The sequence below is a fragment of the Sander vitreus genome, unplaced genomic scaffold (genome assembly GCF_031162955.1).
Source record: "Sander vitreus isolate 19-12246 unplaced genomic scaffold, sanVit1 ctg154_0, whole genome shotgun sequence".
NCBI lineage: Eukaryota > Metazoa > Chordata > Actinopteri > Perciformes > Percidae > Sander > Sander vitreus.
This window is the reverse complement of record NW_027595402.1, coordinates 600,001-612,500: the sequence shown is the minus strand read 5'-3', so window position 1 is coordinate 612,500 and position 12,500 is coordinate 600,001. Positions and strand designations below refer to the sequence as shown.

The 12,500-nt window shown below is 46.6% G+C and overlaps 1 protein-coding gene across 1 annotated transcript in view; it reads left to right on the top strand.

The window, feature by feature from the left end:
* LOC144513260 (uncharacterized) overlaps positions 1–507 on the top strand; it is a 4,963-nt gene extending 4,456 nt beyond the window's left edge. The window contains exon 2 of the mRNA XM_078244285.1: positions 1–507. This exon is cut by the window's left edge and continues 280 nt beyond it. Within this exon, the coding sequence (XP_078100411.1) occupies positions 1–369 (369 nt within the window). The 3' untranslated portion in view covers positions 370–507.
* The last annotated feature ends 11,993 nt before the right edge of the window (positions 508–12,500 follow it).

Here is a 12,500-nt window from a genome sequence, read left to right as displayed (position 1 = left end):
CCGTACAGCGCCAAGAGGCGGGACAGTCTGCGCCTCCACTGCAAGGTCAAACACCCAGGCGACGTGCACACGCACCGCTCGTACGCGCACGGAGACAATCAGCGCTCGGACACGCAGGTTCAGCGGCTTCACACAGCGGCGAACACACACTCTTCCTCCTCCTCCTCCTCCTCCTCCTCCTCCTCCTCTCTGCCTCTGCTTCATCCCTCGCTCTCTGACCGGGCCGGATGGAGGGATCTGTCTCCTCTCCTCCCCATCACCACACTCCTCTCTCTGAAGCCTCGCTCTCCTTCCTCTTTTTCATCCTCTTCCTCGTCTTCCTCCTCCAAACACTCCTTTCTCGGTTACCTCGGTCTCACAACTCCTTAAAAGCTTCTTTTTTCTTTTTCTCTTCATCGCCTCTCCCCTCTTCTGTCTGCTCTTCTTGTTTCCTCTCTCTATTGTCCTTTCCTCTCTTCCTCTCCTCTCTTCCCCTCCTCTCTTCCTCTCCTCTCCTCCTCTCTTCCTCTCTTCCTCTCCTCTCGTCCTCTCTTCCTCTCTTTCTCTCCTCTCCTCCTCTCTTCCTCTCCTTCTCTCCTCTCTTTCTCTCCTCTCCTCCTCTCCCCTCCTCTCTTCCTCTCCTCTCTCCCTCTCCCCTCCTCTCTTCCTCTCTTCCTCTCCTCCTTTCTCTTCCTCTCCTCTCCTCTCTTCCTCTGCCCTCCTCTCTTCCTCTCCTCTCTTCCTTTCTCTTCCTCTCCCCTCCTCTCTTCCTCTCCTCTCTTTCTCTCCCTTCCTCTCCTCTCTTCCTCTCCCCTCCCCTCCTCTCTTCCTCTCCCCTCCTCTCTTCCTTTCCCCTCCTCTCCTCCTCTCCCCTCCTCTCTTCCTCTCCCCTCCTTTCTTCCTCTCTTCCTCTCTTCATCTCCCCTCCTCTCTTCCTCTCCCCTCCTCATTCCTTTCTTCTCTATTCTCTTTGCTTCTCCTCTCCTCATCTCTCATTTCCTGTTCTCTCCTCCTCTGCTTGTCTCCTCTCTCCTTCTCCCCCCCCGTCTCGCCTCTCCCTTTCCTGGTTTCCTCTCTCCTCTTGTCTCCTCCTCCTCTCCATCCTCTTCTCTCTTTGTCTCTTTTTTCCTCGTTTCCTCTCTTCTCTTTTCTCCCCTTCGCTCTCCTCTCATCTCGACTCTTTCTCTCCTCATCTCCTTTTTCCTTGTTTCTTCTCTCTACTTGTCTCCTATTCTTCCTCTCCTCTCCCCTCCTTTCCTCTTCCTCTCCTCCTCTTCTCTCCATCCTCTGGACTTTTAAAGTGATGGATGTAAAGCTCTGTAAAGTATCCAAGGTACTGTCACTCCGCACTATGTATGAGAATGTCAATCAGCTCTTGTTATGCTCAATGCACTGAAACACGATAAGGAACGTTTTTGAATTTATTCAACTTTTTTGCATCATGCTCGTGATTTTCGCTGCATTCCTGCCTGCCGTCATATAATCACTGAACTCTTAGCTATTTAACCGTGTGACATATTTATTGCCTGTCTCTCTTGTCCTTCAGAAACCCTTGCACTTAAAAGAATCCTCCCGTCACACGTTTTAACACGTTCCTGTAAAGATCATTCATGGATTCGGTTGTTTTAATTTTGTGCAGAAAATCACTTAGAAGGTACTCAAAAATCAGCCATGGAGGGTGAGATCATTTCACTTAAAAACCACAAATGTTGAGCTCACGGTGGCGCTCGAGGAAAAGTCAGATTATCACTAAAGTCTTCATCCATCCCAGGTTCATCCTCTGGGGAACGCGAACGTCTGAACAAAATGTCACGTCGATCCATCTGACAGTTGTTGAGATATTTCCGTTTCAGTCCGACGCGTTCTCGTGAAAGGGTTCGTACGATATCCTACGAAATCAGGCGACCGTCGGCTGGTCACGTGACGCTGCAGGCTTCAGAGCTCCCGGAGCTGTCGGGCGTATAGGCGGCCGCTGCTGGTTTAGTTAAGCCGAGAAAAGGTGACTTAACAGTTGTAACTGATTAGTTTGTAGACGGGCTTCCCCGTCCTCTCGTATCCTCTCTCCGTGTCGGAGTTTTTCCAACTGCTGTCTGCTCTGAGCGCTAACACCACTAATGCTCTCTCTCTCTTACGTACACACTGAGCACTGAGCTGTTCCTTAAAGAAGCTTCCCCGCTCTTATAACACCACGACAGCCTGCCAGAGCTTCCTGTATTTGGTCCGAAAGTCCGAACCACCCAAAAAAATGCGTACACACTAGAAACAAACCGGAACGTGGTTCAGCTCGATCCGGACCGTTTGGTTACTTACGTAACGTACGTACATAATTACATCACTTTACTGTAATGCAGCCTTTAAAACCAGGAAAAGACAACACTGGTGTCATATGACGATATCCAAATGTAAGACGATATATCGCTGCATGTATAGATATTGATGTATTGCCCAGCCCTTGGATGGAGTGACCCCGTTATCACCATCCATTTTTAAGAGAGGGTTTGTGCCAAAATTGTACTTTTTTTGGATCAGGTTTACAACTAATTTACTGTCAGTTAATCAGACTTTTCCAGGGAAAATCCCGCACACTAAAGCCGCGTACACATGATACGCGATTTGCAAAAGTGCAGGTATTCATCATCAAGGGTGGCAAAGAAGCTATTTCCCATTGCTAGGTAACGACATGCTGTTATCTCATTGGTTGCTCTTTTCGAAAGGTCAGCGGCAACTAGGTCAAAGTTGAAATTATTTGAACTTTGAGCAGCTGCCCACAAAGTACCGTATTTTCCGGACTGTAAGTCGCTCCGGAGTATAAGTCGCATTTATTTAGAAATGTATTTCACAAAATCCAAGACCAAGAACAGACATTTAATCTGGAAAGGCAAGTTATTAAACTACCCAACAGCCCCCAGAACAAGGGGCTGAATACGGTAGGTGTCGCTATGTTAACGTAACACATTAACAGTTATTAAACTACCCAACAGCCCCCCAGAACAAGGGGCTGAATACGGTAGGTGTCCTCTATGTTAACGTAACACATTAACAGTTATTAAACTCCCCAACAGCCCCCAGAACAAGGGGCTGAATACGGTAGGTGTCGCTATGTTAACGTAACGTAACGGCACTGTTGACGAGCCTCTCCCAGCAGCACGTTGTTCCAGCACCCATCTGTGGACTCCTTCCTCCAGCTCTGGCCATCTGGATTTCAGCGCGACTAGCTTTCTTTGTTTTCTTCATTGCAGTGAGACTAACCTTTTCTCCAGTCCCTCACAAGTTTCTCTCTCACTCCAAACTCTCGTTCTGCTGCTCGATTACCGTTTTCGGCTGCGTGTTTTACTACCTGCAGTCTCCTGCAGCTTCTTTTCTTTCTCAGTTGTCTTTAGGAGCAGCATATAGTCGTCACAAGTCTAGAGCGCCTCTCGCAGCTGTAGACGGTAATGTTTTCAGCATGAAATAACATTTAAAACATGTTACATTATATATATTTTGATATATAAGTCGCACCTGACTATAAGTCGCAGGACCAGCCAAAGTATGAAAAAAAGTGCGACTTATAGTCCGGAAAATACGGTACTGCTTGCTGGCGAAGTGCTAATTTCAAAACGTTACTGTCATATAGACACTTTACAAACGGATAACCAAAATATGTCTTGAGTTTATTTACAAAGCTTGTGTCAGTGAACTAGCACGTTGCTACTCCCCACAGTAGGCTGCTTGAAACAACTATCAACACACAGGACCAGTTGACCAATCACAGTCCTTGCGGTCTGCGTCGCCTCGAGGTGCACGTCGAGCTACGGCGGATGGCACAGGAGGCCGTATTAAGGCTGACGCAGAGGGTCAGCCTTAATACTCTTGACGAGGGTCTGGAGAATCAGAAACGTTAGTTTCTTTAATACATTTCGATGCTGTAGCGAGAGCAGAGGGCGGGAGCGTCATTTTTTTAAAGGCATACTATGCAACTCGCTGTAGTTCCTATGAGACAACCTGTAGGGGGACCGAAGCTGGAAAAGTTGCATAGTATGCCTTTAAGTCTGACGTGATATTTTCCAAAGCACCTGCATCCAAGAATCCTAAAGAAGAATGTTTTTCTTTGTAACATTATCAGCTTATCGTTTCGCTCTTTGTAAAGTAAAAAAAAAAATGTAGGTGGCATCTTTAAATTGCTCAAACCAACAGTGAAAACCTTAAAAAATATGTGTTTCACGCCAAAGAAGACTCTGAAACCAGCAAATATTCACATTTGTGAAGCTGGAACTACTGATTTTCTGCTTAAGAATGATTAATCACTAATCAGAGTTTAAATCAACCAACGGGAGTAAATCCTCCGCAGCGTCTCGGAGGATCTTTGAGGGTTGGAGGTTTCTGGAGGACAGTGATGATATTTCTAATATTTGTGTTGTGTATTGATAATGTATTTGTGTTTACACATAACAACATGAGGCTCTTTAAGAGTCTAGAAATGTCTTAATTTAAAGTTGCACTTAATGTCGTTTTGCTGAGACAAAAAAAAAAAGTCATTTTTTAAAAAATATTTAAGCCTTTTTTTTTCTTTTTTTTAACACCGAAAATCATCCGCTCTGCAGCTTCAGTCCAGGGTTGTTTTCATGAAAATGCAGGTGTGATGTCACTTCCTGTTCCCGTGGGGCGGGTCGGACACTCTGAACTTTTCAACCGTTAAACGTAAAGTGTATAAAAAACATATTTTAATGAGTGTTATTTGTTATATTACGGAGAAAAAAACTAATTTGTGGGCCCAATTTTTTAATAATTCCTGCCTCCTCCTGTCCTGTAGAGGGCAGCAAACACCTTTTTGTACGTTTAGTCTCCACAGTTTTATCACAGAACAAATTTCCTTTGTTGCATTAATTACAAAAGGTGCTTCTCATGTCGCTTGAATTGCCTCCTCGACTCCTCCACCTGCCTCCCTTCCTCGTCTTAGTCCCTCCCACCGAGGAGGCACGGGAGAGACGCGAGGAAATCATGGGAGGAGAGAGGCAACGAGGAAATGTGTTTTAGAGAAATGAGACGTTGTCACTGCCCGATGTGAGTCAAGTACAGCTGTGAGTGCTCAGATTTAAACGGTTTACGGCATAACGCCAAGGGATCCGGATCCGGCAAACGTTGTCGCTACCTATGATTGTTTGATTGCTAACGTTAGCTCAAAACGCCATTCAAGTGACAGCCTTTGTTGTGTTTTGATTGCTAACGTTAGCTCAAAACGCCATTCAAGTGACAGCCTTTGTTGTGTTTTGATTGCTAACGTTAGCTCAAAACGCCATTCAAGTGACAGCCTTTGTTGTGTTTGATTGCTAACGTTAGCTCAAAATGCCATTCAAGTGACAGCCTTTGTTGTGTTTGATTGCTAACGTTAGCTCAAAACGCCATTCAAGTGACAGCCTTTGTTGTGTTTGATTGCTAACGTTAGCTCAAAACGCCATTCAAGTGACAGCCTTTGTTGTGTTTGATTGCTAACGTTAGCTCAAAACGCCATTCAAGTGACAGCCTTTGTTGTGTTTGATTGCTAACGTTAGCTCAAAACGCCATTCAAGTGACAGCCTTTGTTGTGTTTGATTGCTAACGTTAGCTCAAAACGCCATTCAAGTGACAGCCTTTGTTGTGTTTGATTGCTAACGTTAGCTCAAAACGCCATTCAAGTGACAGCCTTTGTTGTGTTTGATTGCTAACGTTAGCTCAAAACGCCATTCAAGTGACAGCCTTTGTTGTGTTTGATTGCTAATGTTAGCTCAAAACGCCATTCAAGTGACAGCCTTTGTTGTGTTTGATTGCTAACGTTAGCTCAAAACGCCATTCAAGTGACAGCCTTTGTTGTGTTTGATTGCTAACTTGTAGCCAGCAGTGAACAAACTTCCTACGTAGGTCCATTTTTTATTATATTGACGTTACAGAAGTCTCTCGTTAGCAGGTTCGTGTCGGCTACTTCAGCCTCTAATCTAGAACTTACATCAGGGATCATGCCGTGAAAATGTGATGCCTTACGCTAAATAATAAACTACTGCTATGTAATGTACCTGTCTCATTATTCTGTGGCTAACAGCAAAACACATCTGCGTGAAGATGCATGCGCAACTCACATCTGCACTGGACTCACATCGGGTAGTGACAACGTCCTTTCCTCTGAAGCCTCACATGAATCCGTCAGCTGTTTGGGCGGCGTTAGCAACTCCTTCAGCTGCACGGCTTCCAGGAAGGCTGCTCTGTTTCCTCGCCTACAGCTCCTCGATGCTCCCTCCTCGGTCGGGTTGGGTCTCGTTTGGATTTTTACGATCCCGATGCCGAACCGGTACTTTTTAAAACGATTCCCATTCCTAAACCGATTCTTGAAAAACTGAAAAATGACATCGAAGAAAGACTCTTTTTTACAGAGTTTATTTTAAATTGAAAAGTATTTAAATATAACAATATATTAACGTTTTAAAGGTCCAATGTGTAGGAATATCTCCCATCTAGCGTTGAGATCATATATCCCAATCAACTCTCTCGCGCCACGCAGCTCAAAGTACGTATTACAGCTACGGTAGCCTTCACGCTTCAAAAAGACGGTCTCTTGCTCTTTTCAATCTCCTTTTTCTCTTTCTGGGCGAAGAAGAAGGAGACTCCTGTTCCTGAAATTTAGATTTTGAATACGTGCGGTCCTCCATGTTTGTTGGGGTTAGGGTTAGTGACAGTTAGTCAGTTAGTCATGACAGTTACGGAAACATGGGGGGAGGGGGTTAGTGACAGTCAGTTAGTCATGAGAGTTACGGAAACATGGGGGGAGGGGGTTAGTGACAGTTAGTCAGTTAGTCATGACAGTTACGGAAACATGGGGGGAGGGGGTGGGGGTTAGTGACAGTTGCTGCCAATTTCCACTGGCTGTGTAACGTCGGAGTCATTAGGTTTCCATTAAAGTCAGTGTGTGTATTTCCACTGACTGCAGAACGCAGAACTTCTATTGTTGACGGACGCCGGAGAGCTCCGCAGCAATTCAGCACACGACAGAGCACAGTGCGGGACAGGAAGTCGAGCACAAAAACAAAATAAAACATCCGGTTAATTTTCAAAATAAAATCCACCGTGCTCACGGCGGATCATATTTCCCTGCACTACACCTTGAAAACACAGCACAGAGCCTGTTTCCCCTCTACTCCTCTGGATGGAAACTAACTGGTGTTGGTTTTGTGGTTCTATTCTACGTGAATTCGTGAGATCTCGCGGGTCCTCGTGACTACAGCGGTCAGTCACGCGTCAGTCACGCAGCCGTGCCGCAACAAATCCAGACCTGGTGGGTGTTGACGGACGGCGGAGCACGCAGACGTTCTGCATCCAGTGGAAATCCACAGTTAGTCATGACAGTTAGGGAAACATGGGGGGAGGGCCGAGCTTGCTCTGTTTTGTTTTTAATTTACTTGGAACGTTAACAGAAGTGACCATGCAGGAACACATAGTGCACCTTTAAGTGGAACCGAAATGTCCTGATCCGGTCCCGATTCCTACCGGTTGCGTAGGATTTCAGTCCTCGGTGCTCGGGTGAGGAACAGAGCTTTGAGACGGCCTTCATCGAGGAGGGACAGAACAACTTACGGTTCAGTGGAGGACCGAGGAGTCGAGGAGCTGTCAGATAAGGGACATGAGATGCAGCTTATATTACCGTTCACTCAACGATTGAATTAATTAGGCATGCACCAAATCCAGATTTGTGGGGTTCGGTCGAATACCGAATCCTCCTCCCATCCTCAGTCCGTTAACACAGTAAACACATTAATGAAGGAAACAACGTCCACAGCGGTGTATTTTTCATTTTATTTTATTTTAACTGTAAAAAAAGAATAGGCAACATTACAAGACATGCGTCTGGTTAACACCAGTTCTTAGCTGTGACTGTCCTTCCTTTGCCGTACCTGAAGTTGCTGCATTCTGGCTGCTGTCTGTAGATTCCTTCATGCTCAGCTCGTATTCTTCCAGATGTTTCATACCAGATGTTGTAACAGCGGTGATGTTGTGTATTGTTTAGGGTCCTCGCCACCACCAGACTAATCAGCATTGCAGATTGAACGTGTAGCTGGACTTGAACGGCCTTCTTTTGACTGAAAGTACTGCCAAACAACACTTTTTCTGCTCACCAGTTCCATTTCCACTTCCTCTCAGCCTGCTGCATTGAAGCTCCACCTACGTAAACACCTTCCCGTAATCAACGGCGCCGTCATTACGTCGACCAGCGTAGCGCGCGTGTAGGATTCGGTTCAGTGGAAAAAAATTCTCAGGTAGAAAGCCCAATATTTGTCTGAATCCGAAGCCAAATCCTGGATTCGGTGCATCCTGGATAATAAGCTCAGTGTGAGAAAAAAAAAGAGCCAAAACTAAAAGTTTAAAGACATTCGTAGAAAAGGCAGCAAAACGTCTGAAGTTCAGAAACGTTAAAGATGGGGGTTTGGCGACAAACATACAAAAGTCTTTCACATATGGAATGATACGTTACCTAAAAACATCAACACATGCCACATATTAACAATCTATATATATAAATATGGCTTTATATCATTTACATGTGTCACATTTGACCCATTTTTACAAAAGGTTTCTATATCAGAAATTTGAGTTTCTTTCAACCACATCGTCAAAAAAAAATAACACAGATGGTTCCACGCAACGCTCTTCACAGGTGAAATAAATGATCAGTTCACTAGCTTCGTTGAAATTGCATTTGCAGATAAAGATGGAAACAAAATAACAAAACTGTTGGAAAGAAAACATCAAAAAATAGCGCCGAAAAAAGGCGATAAACATCGTAAAAAGTGACAGAAGACTTGGGGGGGAAAAGTGCCAGAAGTGTCGAGAAAAAAAAGATTTTTTATTTAAAATGTTGACCCCAGAAAAACTAAAAGTTCACGGTCGACGGGACAACACGTTCTCACTCCCGTCTCGTAAAGTACGGACGCTTGGTCAGGTGCCTTTGTCGTTGTTATTGACGCTAAGTCTTGGTCGGGACTATTGGCGTCCCTTTTGACGCAGTTATGTTAAGGAAAAGGTCGTGAAGAACGGGACGGTTGGGTTTTAGCAAAAGGAGAAAGCGGTCTCCTGGGTGAAAGTCCTGTGTTTGACCCGTCCACCCCCCAACCAACCTCCCTATGCGGAATTTCGCCCTTTCCGGTTGACACACCAACCCGATAATCGGCCGTCGGACAGTCTGGCGAGGTCGGTGACTCGAGTGTGTTTTGTGCCGTCGTCCGTCGGAGGAGCCGTCGTCATTTGGGCCGATTTGACTTGTTGAATCGGAAGGCGGGCAGTCGGACTCGATGACCAATCTGATTGGTGGAGCGCTAACCTGGAAATGACGAGCGGGATGAGCGGGATTAGAGCCTCTCAAAATCTGACGGAAATCTTTTAAACTGAACTTTGTCGATCAGCAGCTGCACGGCCTATTTCTCGCTTAAAATGTTTTCAGAAACACGTTTCGGTGAACTATCTTCGTAAAATATGAGATCATGTTCTGAACGAAGCCGCCATTATGCCCGGTTGTAAAACCCGGGATCAGCCAGACCCACATGACGCGTTCGTCCAATCAGCTGCTGGTTTTCATTTTTTTGGGCGACAATACAGATTAGCGCCACCTGCTGTTATGGAGACGTATTACGTCTCGCGCACGCGCAGAACGTACGCTCAAGTCGGCGTCGCTTCGGTGTGTTCTGAGGCACTTTTTGGACCAACTCGGGGAGGCTGATCAGTCCGACGGCCTCCTCTGCTGACGGTCGGCCGTCGGGTTGGTGTGTCAGAGCCTTTAATGCTACGTCATCTTCAAACTCCCGTGTAGCTGTTGCTCTCCCCGGTACGTTCTACACACACCACTGAAGGGCGTTGTTTTTTCGTCGCTTCAGACGCTGACAGCCACTGTCCAAAACGTCCGTATTTTACGAGATCGGAGTGAGAACGGGGTTGGATGGGAAGACAACACAAAGGGTTAAAATGAAAAAGAGAGAGCAGAGAGAACGGCTTCAGGGAAAATACCTCTGCTGCATAAACATGTTTCCATATTTTAGTTACCGTTTTTAAAAAACGACACAAAACATGACAGGGGCAATAAAACTAAAAGTACACATCGTGTTTGTAATTTTTTGTATTTAATATTCGTATTGCTTGATTTTAACTGTGACATATATAGTGTTGTTATTATTATTATTATTATTATTATTATTATTATTAGCCTACAGTTAGTTCTCTGTTCCTTGCTCACTGAAGTCGCACTGAGAGGGTGAATTAAAAACAGCTTTGTAAAACCAGAATACTATTTGCACATTATAACAAATAAAAGTTTAATAAAATCACATCTTTTTACTGCTTTTCTTTACTTATCAGTGGTGTACCTGTGTGTGTGTGTGTGTCTGTGTGTGTGTGTGTGTGTCTGTGTGTGTGTCTCTGTGTGTGTGTCTCTGTCTGTGTGTGTGTCCCTGTGTGTGTGTGTGTCTCTGTTATTATCAGATACAAGTCTTGTTGTTGTTGTTGTTGTTGTTTACAGTTGTCAGCGTGAAAACCTGCAGAATTCAGCGGACTGTTTTATTTGTATTTGTTTAAAATTTAAAAAATACATCCTACGGAATAATCATTGATAAAGTTGCACATGGACACCGTGATGATCCTGATCCTGTAGGGAGCGACAGGAAGGGATTTCAACGCATTACAAACAAAACCTGAGGCTACATCTACACTGCACACTTTGGCGCTAACGTTAGCAATCAAACACAACAAAGGCTGTCACTTGAATGGCGTTTTGAGCTAACCATCCATCTTCGTCCGCTTATCCGGGGTCGGGTCGCGGGGGTAGCAGCTCCAGCAGGGGACCCCAAACTTCCCTTTCCCGAGCCACATTAACCAGCTCCGACTGGGGGATCCCGAGGCGTTCCCAGGCCAGGTTAGAGATATAATCCCTCCACCTAGTCCTGGGTCTCCCCCGAGGCCTCCTCCCAGCTGGACGTGCCTGGAACACCTCCCTAGGGAGGCGCCCAGGGGGCATCCCTTGCAGATGCCCGAACCACCTCAACTGGCTCCTTTCGACGCGAAGGAGCAGCGGCTCTACTCCGAGCTCCTCACGGATAACTGAGCTTCTCACCCTATCTCTAAGGGAGACGCCAGCCCCCCTCCTGAGGAAACCCATTTCGGCCGCTTGTACCCTGGATGTTGTTCTTTCGGTCATGACCCAGCCTTCATGACCATAGGTGAGGGTAGGAACAAAAACTGACCGGTAGATTGAGAGCTTTGCCTTCTGGCTCAGCTCTCTTTTCGTCACAACGGTGCGATAAATTGAATGTAATACCGCACCTGCTGTGCCGATTCTCCGACCAATCTCCCGCCCCATTGTCCCCTCACTCGCGAACAAGACCCCAAGGTACTTGAACTCCTTCACTTGGGGTAAGGACTCATTCCCTACCTGGAGAAGGTGCTCCATCGGTTTCCTGCTGAGAACCATGGCCTCCGATTTAGAGGTGCTGATCCTCATCCCAGCCGCTTCACACTCGGGCTGCGAACCGATCCAGTGAGTGCTGAAGGTCACAGGCCGATGATGCCATCAGGACCACATCATCTGCAAAAAAGCAGCGATGAGATCCCCAGCCCACCCGAACTGCAACCCCTCTCCACCCCGACTACGCCTCGATATCCTGTCCATAAATACTACAAACAGGATTGGTGACAAAGCGCAGCCCTGGCGGAGGCCAACTCTCACCTGAAAGCGAGTCCGACTTTACTGCCGAGAACCCGGACGCAGCTCTCGCTTTGGTCGTACAGAGATTGGATGGCCCTGAGTAGGGACCCCCTCACCCGTACTCCCGCAGCACCTCCCACAGTATCTCCCGGGGCACCCGGTCATACGCCTTCTCCAGATCCACAAAACACATGTAGACTGGTTGGGCATACTCCCAGGCTCCCTCCAGGATCCTTGCGAGAGTAAAGATCTGGTCCGTTGTTCCACGACCAGGGCGGAATCCGCATTGTTCCTCTTCAACCTGAGGTTCGACTATCGACCGAACCCTCCTTTCCAGCACCTTGGAGTAGACTTTACCGGGAGGCTGAGAGTGTGATACCCCTGTAATTGGCACACACCCTCTGGTCCCCCTTTTTTAAAAAGGGGAACCACCACCCCGGTCTGCCACTCCTTAGGCACCGTCCCAGACTTCCACGCAGTGTTGAAGAGGCGTGTCAACCAAGACAACCCCTCCACACCCAGAGCTTTAAGCATTTCTGGACGGATCTCATCAGTCCCTGGGGCTTTGCCACTGTGGAGTTGTTTAACTACCTCAGCGACCTCCACCAGGGAAATTGATGCCAATCCCCCATCATCCTCCAGCTCTGCCTCTACCATAGAGGGCGTATTAGTCGGATTTAGGAGTTCCTCAAAGTGCTCCTTCCACCGCCCTATTACCTCCTCAGTTGAGGTCAACAGCGTCCCATCCTTACTGTACACAGCTTGGATGGTTCCCCGCTTCCCCCTCCTGAGGTGGCGAACAGTTTTCCAGAAGCACCTTTTGGGACCG